At 39.8% G+C, this 19,031-nt stretch overlaps 1 protein-coding gene across 2 annotated transcripts; it reads left to right on the forward strand.

Annotated features, from left to right (window-relative positions):
- The first annotated feature begins 4,489 nt into the window (after positions 1-4,489).
- slc29a4a (solute carrier family 29 member 4a) lies at positions 4,490-18,637 on the forward strand. Of its 2 annotated transcripts, none has more exons than XM_079373011.1 (11): positions 4,490-4,738; positions 6,114-6,465; positions 6,830-6,961; positions 9,138-9,251; positions 9,816-9,944; positions 10,561-10,635; positions 10,717-10,973; positions 15,114-15,234; positions 15,389-15,576; positions 16,041-16,281; positions 17,804-18,637. In XM_079373011.1, exons 2-11 carry the CDS (start codon positions 6,252-6,254, stop codon positions 17,947-17,949), a joined length of 1,617 nt encoding a protein of 538 aa, XP_079229137.1. In that variant the 5' UTR covers positions 4,490-4,738; positions 6,114-6,251; the 3' UTR covers positions 17,950-18,637. The 2 variants fall into 2 exon arrangements, with proteins under 2 accessions (XP_079229137.1, XP_079229136.1); XM_079373010.1 differs by having other exon boundaries at positions 4,490-4,732.
- Positions 18,638-19,031: the final 394 nt, after the last annotated feature.

Consider the following 19,031-nt stretch of genomic DNA (forward strand, 5'->3'; position numbering starts at 1 on the left):
GACATCTATGTGCAAAAATTCAAAGTCCGCAGAAACGCGCCCTCTCCTGTTAGCAGTAGAAATAGCCGCATGAAACGCTCAGTCCTTCGGCCCCTTGTTGAAAATGGGTTTGTGACATCACAAGACAAAAACATCACTGATCCAAGTTGGCTCGTTGTAGCGAGCACAAGCTCCCCTCTTACTGACTGTAGCATTCCCAATATCGTAAAAGGGGCGGAACATATCCGACAATATAGGCTAATGACTGACTAATTACGAGAGAGCAGATCGGCCAACCAATCAGATCAGATTTGGCACACGTGGGGAGCCTGATCGTGAGGGATTCTGAGTGTTAGAAATGGAGCAGCAGTAAATGAAAACAGACACTTTTTTCAAACATTAATGTTTGTGAACGTACTTTAGTGGACACGTTTTGGTTGTTTCTTAGCCTCTTGATAATTTTAGTACCTGACCATTTGTCGTATAGGTGAGTTTTGGGTTGCGTGCATGTTAAGCACTTTTGGTCAGTTGAAGCTGTTGTAAATGTGCTATATAAATTTGATTTGACTAACCCACCCATTGGCACAATGAACAGTTTTCCTTCATGTCCTGTGTTTTATGATTCTGATATATGAACGATAAATGTTTCCAAACAAACAGGCATGAACTTTCCTTTCAGTATTGATCAATGCAGTCTGATCAGCTCCCTTTAATCTGAGCCCAACAGTCCGTTCTTCTAACTGTCAGTACTGTCATAATCTAACACTTCTTAATGACTTTTTTTTAAGATTTATTTTGGGCTTTTTGTGCCTTTATTAGAGGGACAGGACAGTGGTTAGAGACGGAAACCAGGGAGAGAGAGTGGGGATTGGAGTCTAACCCAGGCCGTCTACATTGAGAACTATAGCCTCCATACACAGGGACGTGCACACTAACCACTGTGCCACCAGCACCTCCTGAAAAAGCTAGTTGTTAGAGCTTAGTGCAGGTTGCACATTGAAACACAGGATCCATTGCTGTTTGGTTTGAAGGTGTTTATTTGGTGATCGGGTGGATGGGGATGATGATTTTCACAACAATGAAGAAATGAAAACATTAAACTCAATAAATTATAATACATAACAAACAATAATCCAAATGATATTGTTATGTCAAGTAAATCAAATTTACATCAATAATGCATCCAATTCCCTGGTTAGGGGTAAATACAAAAGTTTCCTTTCTTCTTCTGCCTGCCAGGTTTGGTTTGGAGGGAAAAGAGAGAGCTGGAGGTATGAGGGCAGGCTTTTATAATGTTGGGGGTGTGGCTTGTGGTAATTCTAAGTGATTGGAGCTTGTGATTTTAACACCCCCATCTCTCTGTGCGTAATTCAAGGAAACATTCTAGCTGTGCACTTTTAATTTAAATCTTCCTGTTGCCTGGAGTGGGTCTGTAATTCAGGCTGCATGTAGTACTTACACACCGCACGTACATACAGCTGAACCATATCGCGCGCCAAAGAGTGTGCATGTGTCAAAGAGTGTGTATGTGTCAAAGAGTGTGTATGTGTCAAAGAGTGTGCATGTGTCAAAGAGTGTGTATGTGTGCATGTGTCAAAGAGTGTGTATGTGTCAAAGAGTGTGCATGTGTCAAAGAGTGTGTATGTGTCAAAGAGTGTGTATGTGTCAAAGAGTGTGTATGTGTCAAAGAGTGTGCATGTGTCAAAGAGTGTGTATGTGTGCATGTGTCAAAGAGTGTGTATGTGTCAAAGAGTGTGTATGTGTCAAAGAGTGTGTATGTGTCAAAGAGTGTGTATGTGTCAAAGAGTGTGCATGTGTCAAAGAGTGTGTATGTGTCAAAGAGTGTGTATGTGTCAAAGAGTGTGCATGTGTCAAAGAGTGTGCATGTGTCAAAGAGTGTGCATGTGTCAAAGAGTGTGTATGTGTCAAAGAGTGTGCATGTGTCAAAGAGTGTGCATGTGTCAAAGAGTGTGTATGTGTCAAAGAGTGTGCATGTGTCAAAGAGTGTGCATGTGTCAAAGAGTGTGCATGTGTCAAAGAGTGTGCATGTGTCAAAGAGTGTGTATGTGTCAAAGAGTGTGCATGTGTCAAAGAGTGTGTATGTGTGCATGTGTCAAAGAGTGTGTATGTGTCAAAGAGTGTGCATGTGTCAAAGAGTGTGTATGTGTCAAAGAGTGTGTATGTGTCAAAGAGTGTGTATGTGTCAAAGAGTGTGCATGTGTCAAAGAGTGTGTATGTGTCAAAGAGTGTGCATGTGTCAAAGAGTGTGCATGTGTCAAAGAGTGTGTATGTGTCAAAGAGTGTGCATGTGTCAAAGAGTGTGCATGTGTCAAAGAGTGTGCATGTGTCAAAGAGTGTGCATGTGTCAAAGAGTGTGTATGTGTCAAAGAGTGTGCATGTGTCAAAGAGTGTGTATGTGTGCATGTGTCAAAGAGTGTGTATGTGTCAAAGAGTGTGCATGTGTCAAAGAGTGTGTATGTGTCAAAGAGTGTGTATGTGTCAAAGAGTGTGTATGTGTCAAAGAGTGTGCATGTGTCAAAGAGTGTGTATGTGTGCATGTGTCAAAGAGTGTGCATGTGTCAAAGAGTGTGTATGTGTGCATGTGTCAAAGAGTGTGTATGTGTCAAAGAGTGTGTATGTGTCAAAGAGTGTGTATGTGTCAAAGAGTGTGCATGTGTCAAAGAGTGTGTATGTGTCAAAGAGTGTGCATGTGTCAAAGAGTGTGCATGTGTCAAAGAGTGTGTATGTGTCAAAGAGTGTGCATGTGTCAAAGAGTGTGTATGTGTGCATGTGTCAAAGAGTGTGTATGTGTCAAAGAGTGTGCATGTGTCAAAGAGTGTGCATGTGTCAAAGAGTGTGTATGTGTCAAAGAGTGTGTATGTGTCAAAGAGTGTGTATGTGTCAAAGAGTGTGCATGTGTCAAAGAGTGTGTATGTGTGCATGTGTCAAAGAGTGTGTATGTGTCAAAGAGTGTGCATGTGTCAAAGAGTGTGCATGTGTCAAAGAGTGTGCATGTGTCAAAGAGTGTGTATGTGTCAAAGAGTGTGCATGTGTCAAAGAGTGTGCATGTGTCAAAGAGTGTGCATGTGTCAAAGAGTGTGCATGTGTCAAAGAGTGTGTATGTGTCAAAGAGTGTGCATGTGTCAAAGAGTGTGTATGTGTCAAAGAGTGTGTATGTGTCAAAGAGTGTGCATGTGTCAAAGAGTGTGTATGTGTGCATGTGTCAAAGAGTGTGTATGTGTCAAAGAGTGTGCATGTGTCAAAGAGTGTGCATGTGTCAAAGAGTGTGTATGTGTGCATGTGTCAAAGAGTGTGCATGTGTGCATGTGTTTGAGTAGGCTAGATAACTGTTAGCTCTGTAATAAATGATGGTTTTATCAGTATGCAGAGTCATGGTGCTGTGGCTCTGCCGTCATTGATTGAACCTAAATATAGACACTGTGAGGCTCAGCATCTTCAGCAGGCTGGCAGGAGACACACACTTACTCTCTCTCTCTCTCTCTCTCTCTCTCTCTCTCACACACACAATTAAAGGTAACCTATTCATACAGATTCCAACTAAATGACAAACCATTACACTTAGCATAAATAAGAGCTGTTGCAAAACCTCCTGCAAGCAAGAGCAAAGCGAGAGAGAGAGAGAGAGAGAGAGAGAGAGAGAGAGAGAGGCTGGCATACACAGCGCTGTAGAGGGCTAATGGCAGGATGATAGGTAGAAAGACAAACAGCAGTACAATAAGTGAGAGAGACAGGTGAGGGAAAAGAAAGACAGGTAAGGAAATTAAATCAAAACACACCCCTGTGACCACCAGTGTTTTAGGGAGATCATTGTGTTTGTGGACATTTCACACACTCAGCAGAGCAGCACTGCATGTAATACTTGTATAACAACCAAAGCAAAGGAGAAGTGCTGTTGTGTAGGGGAAGACGCCCCCTGCTGGTGGATTGACTAATGTCCCTATAGTAATCTCACAGATTAACAACCGATGATAAAAAACTGCATGTTTTTTTTTTCTTCTTTTCAAATTAAAACTAGAATATTTCCTTATACTGTCAGTGAGCACGCCTTTTTCTAAAGGTAGCTCACAAAGATTCAGACATGTAGTCACTCTGATTGCTCTGCAGATTTAGTCTCGCTTGATAAACGTTTATTTTGAAATATTGTAGTCAGAATTTGCACACTGTGGCTAAACAGTCCTTAAAATATGAATGTTTTTTTTTATTTTTGATGGTTTTTGATGTTTTTTGATGTAAAAGCAGGAAAATGTAAAACTAACTTTATTTGGAGCATGTTAAGATTTATGACTTATGATTTATGTGTTCACATGCTCTTTCTCTCCTCTCTCCCCCTCCCCTCTTCCTCTCCTCTCCGCCCCTCCTCTCTTCCCCTCCTCCACCCCTCCTCTCCCCCTCCTCTCCCCCTCTTCCTCTCCTCTCAGCTCCTCCTCTCCCCCTCCCCTCTTCCTCTCCTCTCCCCCTCCCCTCTTCCTCTCCTCTCCCCCTCCTCTCCCCCTCCTCTCTTCCCCTCCTCCACCCCTCGCATTCTCTCCTCTAGCTGCCTCTGCTGGATGTGGCGTTGTGAAGGTCGGTAGCGGAGCGTTTGTTCAGTCTGATGGAGACAGAGGTGATAAAAGACTCAGCAGAGACACCATCCAGCTCTCTGAGTCTCCTGCTGCAGAAAGGACTCCCGCTCGGACTGCTGTAAAAACAAAGAAAAGAGAGACAGGCGGGAGAGCGTGAAGAGACACAGGAGGTAAAGGTCCGTTAATAACCTGTTGTTGTGTGTTTGGTTTTCATTCAGAGGGTGCACGAGCACTTGTGGTCGCGTGCGATGCAGACAGAAACAAAAACATAGTGAAGACATTTGAACATTGCTTGTTTTATATTTGGACGTTTTAACTTTTTTTTGTAGAGAAAAATCTTAACATTAGAGAGAGCATCTTTGTGTATTCCTCTACAGTTGTCCGTTTCTGTCATTGGCCACAGTTTTGATTTCTAACAGAAGAAACAAAATATTGAGCGATTTGGAGTTTACATATTTAATTTGAAGATTCTTTCGATGGTTTTTGCCTGAAGGTTTTTTTTAACTCATCATAATTTGATTAAAAAACGGAGACTGCAGCCTGATAATAAATAATGGTCGCCTGCTGAAACCTTTTACCGAGAAGGAGGAGGGATTATAACGCCCCCTAAAGGCTGGTGACAGAACTTCTGCAGATGTGTGAATCGTTATCATGTTGTGGGGCTGAAATCCTAAAAGCTGTGCCTCATTGTGTGACGTCCAGACAAGGGAGAAGTGTTTTTTAAGTGCCATGGAGCAGGAGATGTTATTCCTCATTATGAATGTCAATATGTATACATCACATGACGTAGATAAATTTAAGATTTATGGGTTAGGGTTAGGGTTAGCCCTAAGGGTTAGCCCTAACCCTAACCCATGCTAACACTAGCTCTTTGACGGTGGCTTAGAAGTTTGAACCCTAACCCTTTTTACATGTGGCATTTTAGAAATGATAATTGTTTACATTTGAACTTTGTATAATTATGGCTGAAACAAACTGTTCACCCTTGCAAGCAAAGGAAACCTTTGAACCTTGAGCCAAGGTGAAGCCAAAGAGAGGCTCACATGTGAAACTGCTGAATGTGGTGAACACAGTGAACTCTGTGAACACGTTGAGCATAATCATCGTGTTCACTATGTTCAACATGTCGATATTTATGGTGATCTGGAATTTGACTGGAGACATCTACCTTTCCAAATAATGTCAGAATATCATCTTTGCTGCAAACAAATGTGGTATCACTAGATCTCATTTTCATACATAACTACAACTGCTCATCTTTGTGGCCTCAAACTCTGATTATTGTCTCTACAAGATCCCCATTAGATTTCATTTTCAAGATGGGAACAGGCCTTCTCCATCAATATCATTCTGTACCTTTAATGCACTTAAAAACTAATGGGAGCTGAAATTAGCATATTTGTTGTGGGTAATTTACACATCTATCTGTCGATAACATGTTGTACAAATCAAGAAAGTTCACTCTTTTGTCAAAGGTGCGACTGTGTATTAATGAATTAACCTATCAATCAACGAACCAATTAACCAATCTTTATTTGTGTCTATTTGCAGATTCTCATAAGCTGGAGTCTCCTTCTTCTTCCAGGCATGAAGCAGTGATTGTTTTTAACATGAACAACCCTGTGTAGCTGATAAGGAGGGGTGCTAGTGTTTGTGTGTGTAAGGGGGAATTTTAACTCAAGTGCTGAAATGGGCTCGGTTGGACCTGAACGGCGCAGACCCACTCCTGTCCAGACGCCAGAGGAGAGTGAGGTGTGGAGGAATACAGGACATATCGGATGGAGGGATGCAAGGAGGGAGAGCGGCGTGGTGCAGAGCTTCAGCTTTGACTCGTACCAACTGGAGGAGGAGGAGATCAGTAAAAACGCCCCAGAGAGTGGAGTACTGGCTCTGTCTGAGCCCGGTGAGAGAGTGTTTCTATTCTGTGCATGTGTGTGTGTGTGTGTGTGTGTGTTTGTGTGTGTGTGTGTTTGTATGTCTGTGTGTAACAGTAAAATCAGAAATTTCATGGACAATACATAAATGTTTTCATGTTATATGTTGTCAAGAAGTTGTGGGCATTTTAAGATATATAAATATTATTTCTATCCTTCTGATAAAATATATTAGACTTATGCTAATAATGCTGAAGCTAAGCTAGCAGTGCCCCGTCTTTAGCTTAATTTATCCTGATATGCTTCAGATCCTATCTTCAGTCTTTACACAGGTGTATTGACAAATACCGATTGGTTCTTTGTGTTAACATTAACTGTTTTCTTCTCTGTCAGACTTCGAGGAGCCAATCCCTGACGACCGTTACCATGGTATCTACTTTGCGATGTTGTTAGCTGGAGTTGGCTTTCTTCTTCCCTACAACAGCTTCATCACTGATGTGGACTACCTGCACCACAAGTTTCAAGGTGTTGACATGAAATATGTTTGCAGACCTGCTTTATATGAGCAGCCGTCCAATGAGGGTTCAGTCCCAACATTATAAAACCCCCACAGGACAGATGTTCTCAACACCTTCCCATTTAACATGTTTTGTGACGACGTACTGCCTGTGACAACAATATCACAGCATTCAAGTTTCATTGTTATTGTTTGATTTGATTTCAGAACAATATCTATTCTTGAAAGGACACTGAGCTTTACCTCATTTCCAATGACGTTTGGATTAAAAGTATAGTAAAACAAGCAAAAAACACAAACACTCATTCAGTGAAAAATCACTATGATTCATTCAAATTGGAGACACAGGCTCGAAATCAAATTCCTAAACTCTGGAAGAGAGGGAAGAAGTCTCATGGAGAAAATGCAGATTTGCTGAGTTCAGTAAAAGCATAAGAGACTTTAGAGTGTCACTCAGAAGAACAAGTCATGAAGGTGCCCGAATTCTACTTCGAGAGGTCTGTTATGTAAGGTGGAAGTTAATAAGCACCTTGAAAATATATAGAAATTAATTATTGTTGGGCCTCTCTTCAAGAGAAGACCAACCAACTGTCTCATTCAGGTCACAATGATGAGTGCTGAATCGATCACCAGTTATAAACTTGAGGGCGGAGTGATAGACGGCGTCTAGAGGCTTTAGAGTTGAAGCTGCAGCGTGTCTATAAATGACATCGCCAAAATCCCAAACTGAAAATAACACATCTTCAATAATTATTTTTCTGCACATGGATGGAAAGTTTGATTTATTTTTGTACAAAAAGCCAAATTTCTGTCACACCTTAAAAGTAAAGTCCCTATCGAGCCACATGCCATGATATTTATACACATGTACTAGCTCAATGTCTGAGCCATTCAAAGAAGATAAACGTACACTCTTGTGATTATTTTTTGGCTCTGGAGAATAGCATACATTAAGTAGCAGTTTTTGACTAATGAGATGTTTTTGGACAAAGTTTAAAGCAAGTTGCAGGTTTATGATGGCTAACTTTAAAGAATCTGCAGTACAATACAAAATATTGTCATGTGCATAGAGATGGGCATGACAATCACTCAATGAAGAAACAATGTTATGAACATAAACGGTGAAGAGCATCGGACCCAAGACTAAACCTTGTGGCACACCTCTATTAATGAATCAAAATTCAGATTTAGTGTGACCTAACTTTACACACTGAAGATGGAAGGGGCAAAGCTTGATTTGCAGCGATGCAGCAGAATCTGAAGATGAAACATATTCATCCATCTCCTTTCGGGCTAAGATTCTGGGTGTCATCTTTGACAGCACACTATCATTCCAAGTTCACATCACTAATGTTCCCGGGTCTGCACATTTTCTTCTAAGGAACATTAATCGCCTCCGCCCATCCCTCACTCCCAACCTTGTGAACAAGCTGCATTGACTACTGCAACTCCTTTTTCTTTGGTCTCCCTCTCAAGTCCATCCATAAATTTCAACTGGTCCATAACTCTGCAGCTCGTATCATCTCCAGGACCCCTCTGAGAGAGATCCCCTCTCTCCGTTTTTAAGTGTCATCTCAAAGCACATTTTTTTAAAATGGCATATTCAGTGTGATCATTCCCTTCCGGTCTCATAAATCCACAACATTCTGTAATTTGTCTTTTTTTTTTTTAAAGTTTTATTTTTGGCCTTTTTGCCTTTATTTGAGAGGGAGGACAGTGGATAGAGTCGGAAAGGGGGAGAGAGAGCGGGGAGAGACATGCGGGAAATAGGCACACAGGCCGGACGCGAACCCAGGCCGCTCGCTCGCGAGGACTGAGCCTCAATACTTGGGGTCGCGCGCACTGCCGCTGCGCCACCGGCGACCCCTGTAATTTGTCTTTTTAATGTTAATTTCATTGATGTAATTGTAACTTTCCTTTCCTTTTTTTAAAAAATCTCTGCTTTGTAAGGTGACCTTGAGTGTTTTGAAAGGCGCCTTCAAATAAAATTAATTATTATTATTATTATTCTTATGTTCATGAACATGCTGGTCGTTACCTGACAACACATGAAACAGTCATACAGGTGTTTATGCTAGTTTAGATAAAGAAAGAACAGATGACTGAGTATAAATTGAACTGAACCTTTTGAGAAAACATGAATACACACCTTTAAGTTTTCTGGTTGTTGCGTTTGTATTTCAGGCACGTCCATCGTGTTCGACATGAGCCTGACGTACATCTTGGTGGCTCTGTTAGCTGTAATTCTCAATAACGTGCTGGTGGAGAGACTCAGCATGCACACCAGGATCACTGTGGGTGAGTCAGAGGACCAAACATTTTCATAAAAGCTTTCTCACTTCAGGAACTTCTGCTGGTACTTATTTATTAGTTAGTCTCTGGAAACATTAGGCAGATTGGAACAACAAGATAAAGATGGTTTCAAAGTGAAAAATACACTATGGTTTTAAACAAACTTTGCCAAAGGCTATGGACTCATAAGAAGCTGTCAGCTTTTCTTTTCACTTTTTCAAAATGTTGTGTCATCTTCAGTTTTTCTTCTATAACTATCAAACAGTCACCTTGCTGTTCCAGACCAAGGTGTTTTGAATGCTCCTACATGTCATGCAGTCACTTTAACTGTCACTGAGACACTGTTTTATTGTAGACTGGCATAAAAATGAGCGAAGCTGTTCCACCAACCACCTTATTATATATGCTTGAGCATATACACAGAAGATAAATAAATAGATCCTATCACAAACAGCAGGAGTTGCTGCTGAAGTGTGTCAACACTTTCTCTCTGACATTGCCATGTTCATGTGTGTCTGATCATTTAACCACAGCCTTACTATGTCTGCCTTCCTGTCTGTGTCTCTCTAGGTTATATCTTTGCTCTCGGGCCTCTGGTTTTCGTCAGTGTGTTCGATGTCTGGTTGGCAAAGTTCTCGACCCGAGAAGCGTATATTGTCAACTTGGTGTCTGTGGGCGTGGTTGCCTTTGGATGTACAGGTATGACTTATTATATATCTCTCCCTAACTCTATGTCCTAGGATAAAGCCAGATAAACTTAATGTCCCAACAAGTAAAGGTGGCATGAGTCTCCCCAAGCTTGTACTGTATGACCATGCCTTTTGTCTGAGACATATAGCTCAGTGGAGTTTGCCACCTGAACGAATTCCTACCTGGTTAGAGATGGAATGAGGACTTTTCTCCCCCTGGCCCCTATAACTGCTCTGTTATATGTAGTCTGAAGTACAGTGTCATCCTATAATAGCCAATCTCCGCAATGAATGGAAGAAGAATACTGACTTTTATGATCTGAATATTTATCTTCATTCTGAATCTTGGATCTGGAATATTCTAAAATGACAGAGCAGCAGAGTTAAATTTTGATGTTCCAGAGAAGGAATGGAAAATACCGTATATGTGAAAACATTTCAAAGATATCAAGAGGCACAAAAGTCAAATTAATACAATTAAAGATTATAAATCAATATAACTGGACTCCCTCTGGATTGTTGGTACTAAAGTTTATGGCGATGAGGACTGTTGTATATGCGAAGGATTTGAATGAACCTTTCTTCAAGGAATCATGGTGACTTGTCAACTTCTTGTCCGTCCACAGTGCAGCAGTCCAGTTTCTATGGTTACATGGGAATGCTGCCCAAACGATACACCCAGGGGGTGATGACTGGAGAGAGTAAGTACACTCACACACAACAATGTCTGTTTTCACCTGTGTCTCTGTTCTCACCTGTCTCATATCGTCTGTCCCTCTCAGGTACAGCAGGCGTCATCATCTCTCTTTCCCGAATCTTCACCAAGCTGCTGATCTCTGACGAAAGGAGAAACACACTTATCTTTTTCCTCATTTCCATCAGCATGGAGATGCTCTGCTTTCTGCTCCATCTGCTGGTTCGCCGTTCACAATTTGTCCTCTACTACACCAGCAACACCCAAGGAAAAGGTCATGATCCACTGGACAATGGGAAGGGATACCGGGTTCACCACGATGTCACCTCAGAGGAAGTTAGATTTGTAAGTATGTTGACTGTTTATTGACTAAACCCTGTGTTTAGACACATTGAATATACTTTTGTTCTGGCCAATAATAATGTTTGACTGAGAATTTTTTAAAACTAGTTCAGACAAATTGTTCCAAAGTATTTTATGCAGCGGCATCTATAGAGTTAGATCAGTTTAAATATTGATACATGCTCAAAGAAGGATTTGCAAATGTGTTTTGGAATTAACGTATAAATAACTCTATCCACAAGTATACGTTTCAATGCAGACACAGACATTTAACATTACAAAGAAAAGATTAGGTTAATAAACGTATTTGTGATTCACCCACAAATATGTATTGTTATGGGTTAGGGGAAACACTAACCCTAACCCCTAACTCTAACCCTAACCCTAACCCTAACACTAACCCTAACCCTAACCCTAACCACTAACCCTAACCCCTAACTCTAACCCTAATCCTAACCCTAAACACTAACCCCCAACCCAATCCCAAACCCTAACTCCTAACCCTAACCCCTAACCACTAACCCTAACCCCTAACCCTAACCCTAAACACTAACCCCTAACCCTAACCCTAACTCCTAACTCCTAACCCAATCCAAAACCCTAACCCTAAACACTAACCCCTAACCCTAAACCAATCCAAAACCCTAACCCTAACCCCTAACCCCAACCCTAACCCTAAACCCTAACCCAATCCCAAACCCTAACCCTAATCCTAACCCTAACCCTAACTCCAAACCCTAACCCCTAACCCTAACCCTAACCCTTACCCTAACCCTAACTCCTAACCCTAACCCCTAACTCTTACCCTTACCCGAACCCTAACCCTAAACACTAACCCCTAACCCAATCCCAAACCCTAACTCCTAAACCCCAACCCCTAACCCAATCCCAAACACTAACCCTAACTCCTAAACCCTAACCCCTAACCCAATCCCAAACCCTAACCCTAACTCCTACCCCTAACTCCTAAACCCTAACCCCTAACCCCTAACCCAATCCCAAACCCTAACCCTAACTCCTAAACCCTAACCCAATCCCAAACCCAAACCCTAACCCTTACTTTAACCATGAGATTCTCTGGTCCCCTGAGCCAGTGCACCAACAGACGTTAACCATAAGAAACATATTTATTGGGGAGTTAACCCACGACTGTGGGATATCTCCAAATGAAAATTATTCAAATAAAAAATCATATTTTCTAACCTAACCCTAACCCTAACCCTAACCCTAACTCTAACCCTAACCCTACCCTAACTCTAACCCTAACCCTAACCCGATCCCAAACCCCAACCCTAACCCTAACCCTAACCCTACCCTAACTCTAACCCTAACCCTAACCCGATCCCAAACCCTAACCCTACCCTAACCCCAACTCTAACCCTAACCCTAACCCTAACCCTAACCCTACCCTAACCCTAACCCTAACCCTAACCCGATCCCAAACCCCAACCCTAACCCTAACCCTACCCTAACTCTAACCCGATCCCAAACCCTAACCCTTACTCTAACCCTAACCCTAAACGCTAACCCTTTTTTTAAAATGGAAATCAACAAATATATGAAGTACTAATATATATATTTTTTTTATCAATATCATTTTCTTTAGCTTTAATTGAGAATAATGATTTCTTTTTAATGATTTAATTTGGGCCTTTTTGTACCTTTGTTGGAGACACATAACAGTGGACAGAGTCAAACAGAGAGAGAAGGCTAATGACATGAGCGAGAGCCACAGGTATGATTCAAACCTGTGCCACCTGCTTCAAGGACAACAGTCTCTGTACATGGGGTGTGTGCTAAATAACCACAAGGCCACTGGTATCCCTTTTTCTTTGGCTTGAACCTTGAAACTTGAAAGCTAAACATCTTTTATGTACAATGACATGAGGAAATTAAGTTTTCTACACAAACTAACACGAACCCTCAGTGGGCGGATAAATTAATGAAACTAGACTGGTTAGCATTACTCTTTAGTATCATCACTGTCTATCTGCAGTTTTCCTTTCAGTCTGTAGTCTTTAAATGCTGTTGTTTGTCAAACAGTATTTCATGTTAACTTTGTGGATGGTCTGCGATTTGTAATCTGTAATACTAAACTCACAATGATGTAGCGGACCAATCAGAATGAGGTATTCAACACAGCTGCTAAGTACATAAACTCATCTGTGTATGTTGTCTTACCCTGTCTGTCTTGTTGACAAGACAGGATAAGGGTGCATTTTGAGTTTTTAAATGTGGAATATTTTATTTAAACTACAGGCTGCTTCTCAGGGAGGAGATGCTGGGAGACATAATCTGGAATTAAGAATATTGGGTTAGAGAATGATAAAGGTGATGACCGAAAACCTGGGATTGAGAGAGAAAGGAAGGCCTACAGAGAAATTGAGAGTCAAGACTTAGTTGAGGGGAATTAGAGATGAAAGGTTAATTAAAGCAAGCAAGAGAGACAAAGATCAGTGATGACAACAGAGAAAGAAATGACAGTGGTGATCCTCTTCTTCCTCAAACATGGAGCAATCATAACACGCAGAGCTCAAATCCGTCATCAAATGGCATTCACGCTTCAGAGCCTTCACAGATAGGCCATTTACCTCAGGCTGTTTGTGTGTGTGCATCATCCTGTACAAGAGAATCATGTGAGGGATGTCCCTTTGTGTAACTGAAGTGTCTGTGTGTGTTCTGAGTCTGGGGGCTGATTGACGCAGCTCTTTGTTCAGGTTGCCATGGGAAACCAAGGCGGTGCTCTCCATTATGAGATAATCTGGAAGAGTGGTGCCTTCTGGCCCTGAAGTCCCTCTCATCAACTAATGGATTGCTGTGTGTGTGAGGCCAGTCTCTCCCACACTATGATGTCAGCCCTTACTTTCTCACAGCGATTCTCTCATAAGAGGTTACTCAGCTATATAAAATAATGTCAAAGGATCAACTTCAAACCACTCAAAGTGATAAGTAATAAAAAAATGTATTAAGTAGTTTACTGGAGTGTTTGTACTGTTTATATAACTGTCTGTGATGTCAGAGAAATTATTTCCATCTTCTAAAGATGATGTGTTTTAAATATGTCCACACCTTGGAGGGACCCATGACGGCTGTCACAATATTGGTTAACTCTCAGCTTGACTCCTACTTATCAACCAATCAGTTATGTGAGTTGGAGAATACTGAGCTTTTCAAATTGGATTGGTCCTCTGTTGGGGGGTATAAACATTAAAGGTTGGATTTGGAAGGTTTAAAGTTTCAGGCCCCTGAAATGGGTGATACAGTGAGTGCAGAGATGCACACTCTGAGTGTTTGTGGATAATTGCGTACCAGTACAGTTTATTTCTTTTATTTTTTTCTCTGTGAAAGGCTTGACTGCAGATTCAACTTTTGTATGGTTATATTTGCTTTGTATACCTTAAGTTTTCATGTGGAGGGTACAGCTGTTATGTATATGGGCACAGGTATTAAATTTAAAAACTAACATGATTTTGAAAGTAGCATCCTCTCCATTCTCTATCTTCACCACACCCCTCTGTGCTCCCTCTAAAGCCCTGCCCCTCACTTACATGCACTAGTGCCAATGGTTGAGAAGTGGATTTCATCTCTTGATTTGAGTGTGGTCTCATGCATGTCTGGGGTAGAGAGGCTTGATTGGTTGATGAAAAACGAACCGTAATCCGACATTAGTTAAGTTTTTACAGGCTAACAGCTGCTACAGATGAAAGATTTTCTTTGTTCCTATTTCAGAGTACATAAGATCTTAATTACTATCATGACATAAGGACAATTTTGGACTTTTTGTTTTATTAGGGTTATATATATATATATATATCTGTTATTTTTTTTACTCATGCTGACTAAACCTGTTTTTCAAGTTATTTGTCTGACGTGTTATTATTGTTACTGGTAATGATGTTATGGCTGCAGTATTAAATGCTCTGTCCACTAAAGATCAAGGATTGTTATTGTACATTACCAACCAAGGACAGATGGTGTGGGGTGATGACAGGTTTTTTTTCCTGTGTTTTTTTTTAAAGTGAATGTCTGGTGGGCATTGTATGCCTATTTTGTCATGTTAAAAAATAATTGTTAATCAGAAATTGGATTGGTCCAGGAATGCATTCTGTTTTTTGGAAACCCTCAATGTGTGTCTGTCTTCAGGGAAATGGAGGTACAGGTCCAATCCCCACAGAGGAAGGTGTTGAGGACATCACAGGTGGGACGTATGTTCGTTTTGATGCCCCAAAAGCCAAGATAAGGAAGAGCTGGCCCGGTGTCCGAGGTACTCCCTGTTTTATTCCTGTGTCCTCTACTTAATTACCCTTTCACTTTGACAGATTAACTACCAATTTCAAATGTGATCCCAGAGGATTTCTAGAAGGAGTAGGATATTCTTGGTTTTGAAACAACCCTGTTTGTCTTTATTATCTGACCAGATATGATCCTACATCGCTATGTGGTGTCGCGTGTGATCTGGGCCTACATGTTGTCCATAGCGGTGACCTATAGCATCACTCTGTGTCTGTTCCCTGGCCTTGAGTCAGAGATACGAAACCCCAAGTTAGGGGAATGGCTCCCCATCCTCATCATGGCCACATTCAACATGTCTGACTTTGTTGGAAAGGTGGGTGCATGTTTTGTACCCCATGAAGAAGAATAAACAAGACATGTAAATAAAACATTACATACTTTTATTTGCCTCTTATAAAACTTGTATTTATTAAGATTCACTTGCTAGTCATTATTTATGAGGATCTTTTCAGTGAAAAAAAACTGTATATATATATATATATATATATATATATATATATATATATATATATATTTTTTTTTATTTTTTTTTTATTATTATTATTATTTTTTATTGATCATACTATATCAGATTAGTCTGGACCAAGCTTCAACGAAAGGAAGTTGGAAGCTTGTTCACAGATTTTCATCTCCAACCATTGTCTTCTAAGTTTGAACTGAGGGTTAGGATTCAGACTTCAAATTTAATTTTCATTACAACAAAACATTAGATCAATAAGATAATTTGAATCTTTAATATTGAGACTCAATAATGAAGCTTCCTTCCTCTGTCTTCAGATCCTTGCAGCACTGCCATATGATTGGTCTGGAGGTCGCCTGCTCTTTTTCTCCTGCCTGCGAGTTGTCTTCATCCCTCTATTTGTCATGTGTGTTTACCCGGCCAGCTCTCCCACCCTATCTCACCCTGCCTGGCCCTGTCTCTTTTCCCTTCTCATGGGAGTCACCAACGGGTACTTTGGGTCTGTTCCTATGATCCAGGCTGCTGGAAAAGTGCCGCCTGAACAGAGGGAACTGGCAGGTATAAATACATGAGTTCTGTGGCCAGTGGTTAACCCTAACCTCTCACACAAGGTCAAAATAACTACTGAAAAATTATTTTCAGAAGACAATGTAAGGTCACAAATGATATTAAATTACTCTTTTATACTTTTAAACCCTGTAGCACTTAGAGATTGAAAAATGTAAAGTGCTTTAGAAATAAAATGTATTATTATTAAAATGCATCAATAGCCGAACAAATATGAAATATGGCACAATGTATCCTGGCATACAGGTGAAAGTAACAAAATAAGATTCTGGTGCTTTCTGCCATTACATTTGAATTAATCATCACTCAAAACAAGAAAATAACAAACAATTATGGAATATATTCATTTTAAGCACTTGATTGACAATTTATAAGCTTCAATTTGAGCCTAAGATGACTGTTTTACTCAATTTCACTTTGTATGGAACAAAAGACTACACTATACTTCACCACAGAAAGAACCGAATCCTCATTGCTTTCCAGATAGGGGGTTCGCATGAACTGCACTTCCCCATCACTTTATGGTTCTTTTCATATTTTCTATTGCTATCTAATGAGAGGAACATGAGAAGTGATTACCACAGTACAAATAAACATGCTTTAGATAAAACAGTATGTTACAAAGGAACAAGACACTGACCCTACATAAATAATATTTATAAGAATAAAATAATTAGTAAATAGAAAATATAAGACAGTTCAACAGGCATAAAGGCTAAAAGATATAATAACTAAAGACTAATAAAATTAAAATGTGAATCAGCTGGGGTAGTAATATAAAAGTGAAGGAGTTGACAACACATTACAGGTGAGTCATAGAATAAATATAAAAAAATGTCGAAATAGATAAAAAGTTTAAGAACAATAACATGAATAAAGGAAGGGAGAGATTAATACAAATATTTAAAAGGTGACATCACACAAAATAAGGATGTAATGTTAGGGAATATACCAGCTTAATATTGTCACAGCTATAAACTGGACCCAAGTGCTGATGACAAACACCAATTCATTTTCTTAAACAAAAATGGAACTAAAACTTCCTTGAAGAAGAAAACCAAAATATCCAAAAATTAAAACACAGAGCCACCAGTGCTCACCGGGCTTCAAGATGTTGTTCCCACATGTGTATTGTCTGGAGGGAAAATGCTCCAACACAGCTGATCCTGCATTCAATAAATTAATGTCCCAAATAAAAACTTAGTTCTCAAACATCTTAGAAAAGAATGTATCTTTTTAGCCAAGTGCTGTGTTGAAGTGAGATCATATTTACATTAAAATGTGTAATTTCATTCAGGTACCTAAAAACAGCAATGTGTTGAGACTGCTCGTCTGATGGAATCCAATATGGATGGAGCTTCTTAGTTTGTTGACCCTTTCGTTCATGAGCAACATTACACATGCTAAAAGTTAGCATGTTAGTCAGGTGCTTTTGCTCATGAAGAAATGCTAATGTTGTCATTAGATCATCTGTCTTTTATCGTTGTCTTTAATTTCTCCTTTTTTTTTTTAGGAAACACTATGACAGTCTCTTACATGACTGGCCTGATGGTGGGCTCTGCTGTGGCATATGCAGCTTACAGCTTCATCACTCCAGGATCAGAAACACACTTCCATACACTCAACCTTCATAAACCTGCCAACACTAGTGGGTTTTGAATGATACAGATTGACAGACTGAAATCAAGCTGCACAGGATGAGAAACCTTTTAACTTTTCTTTTTCTGATTTTATCGTCCTCACACTGGCAAGGAACTTTTCTGTGAGGTGAAGAACAGTAGTTCAGCCTTCAGAGAGTCTCTGTGTAAAATTACTTCTGCATGCATGGAAGCATTTGGGTAACTGTTAGTTCAGTGTAAGGTGAAAGACGTTTTGAAAAAGCAAATGAATTTGTAATTGTTCTCAGATGGGTGATGTAGGTTACTGGTTACAGCTTTTTTTTGTCATTATAATATCCCCTTGATGAAAATGGGATTGATTACATGAACTGTTTCCATCTGAAAGGAATTAGAGATGTGTTTGAAAGGAAATGTTATTTAACAGACATCATAAAGAAGCTCAATTAAAACAACAATAGTAACCATTAAATCTTTATTTATGGAGAAGTTTTCAAAATCCATCTTTCAATGTTTTGCAGGAAGCAACACTCAGCTCTTAAAATGATGACATTCAATAATATATATCATTGCACTTTAATAAAATGCAGCAAAAAGACCATATTCTTCAAAGATATGACATGTAGACAAAAATATATAAATAACTGATAGGGTTAATCTTTTGAGGAGTGTGTCTCCAATAAGTGTTTAAGGGATTAAAGATAAGTTGTATTGATTGATGTAATTTAAAGAAATATTGACCTCAAAGATGAAAATAGAGGGTGAATGTCTCCTGTTTTTGCCCTTGTTAGCTGGTGGATTAGCCAATCATTGGGTCTCAGACTTTTATAAGTGGAAAAAACAAAAATATCATTTTCCATTGGAGAAACTAAATGTCAAATAGAGTGTTTTTTCCATTGTTTGTTAAATAATTTGATATGTAGGTCAGTACTGAGAAAACACAACTAACACAAATATCAAACAAGTTCTTGATATTGCTGCGAGTGAGATAATATCTATTATTGTGATAATGTTAGCATATAATTTATACCTTATCTTGCAAACAGTAGTTTTAGATGGGGTTTGTTGAATGCTAATGTTAGCTGTACTTGCTTGTAACAGAAAAAAAAGAGTTTTTATGTTACT

This window comes from Symphodus melops (genome assembly GCF_947650265.1).
Source record: "Symphodus melops genome assembly, contig: scaffold_211, whole genome shotgun sequence".
NCBI lineage: Eukaryota > Metazoa > Chordata > Actinopteri > Labriformes > Labridae > Symphodus > Symphodus melops.

What these genes read in the sequence shown, in the direction of transcription:
- slc29a4a (XM_079373011.1), top strand. Translation starts at nt 6,252, where the DNA reads ATGGGCTCGGTTGGACCTGAACGGCGCAGACCCACTCCTGTCCAGACG. An exon ending in ACTGGCTCTGTCTGAGCCCG is followed by an intron (nt 6,466 to 6,829) that starts GTGAGAGAGTGT and finishes CTTCTCTGTCAG; the next exon opens with ACTTCGAGGAGCCAATCCCT. An exon ending in GGGGGTGATGACTGGAGAGA is followed by an intron (nt 10,636 to 10,716) that starts GTAAGTACACTC and finishes TGTCCCTCTCAG; the next exon opens with GTACAGCAGGCGTCATCATC.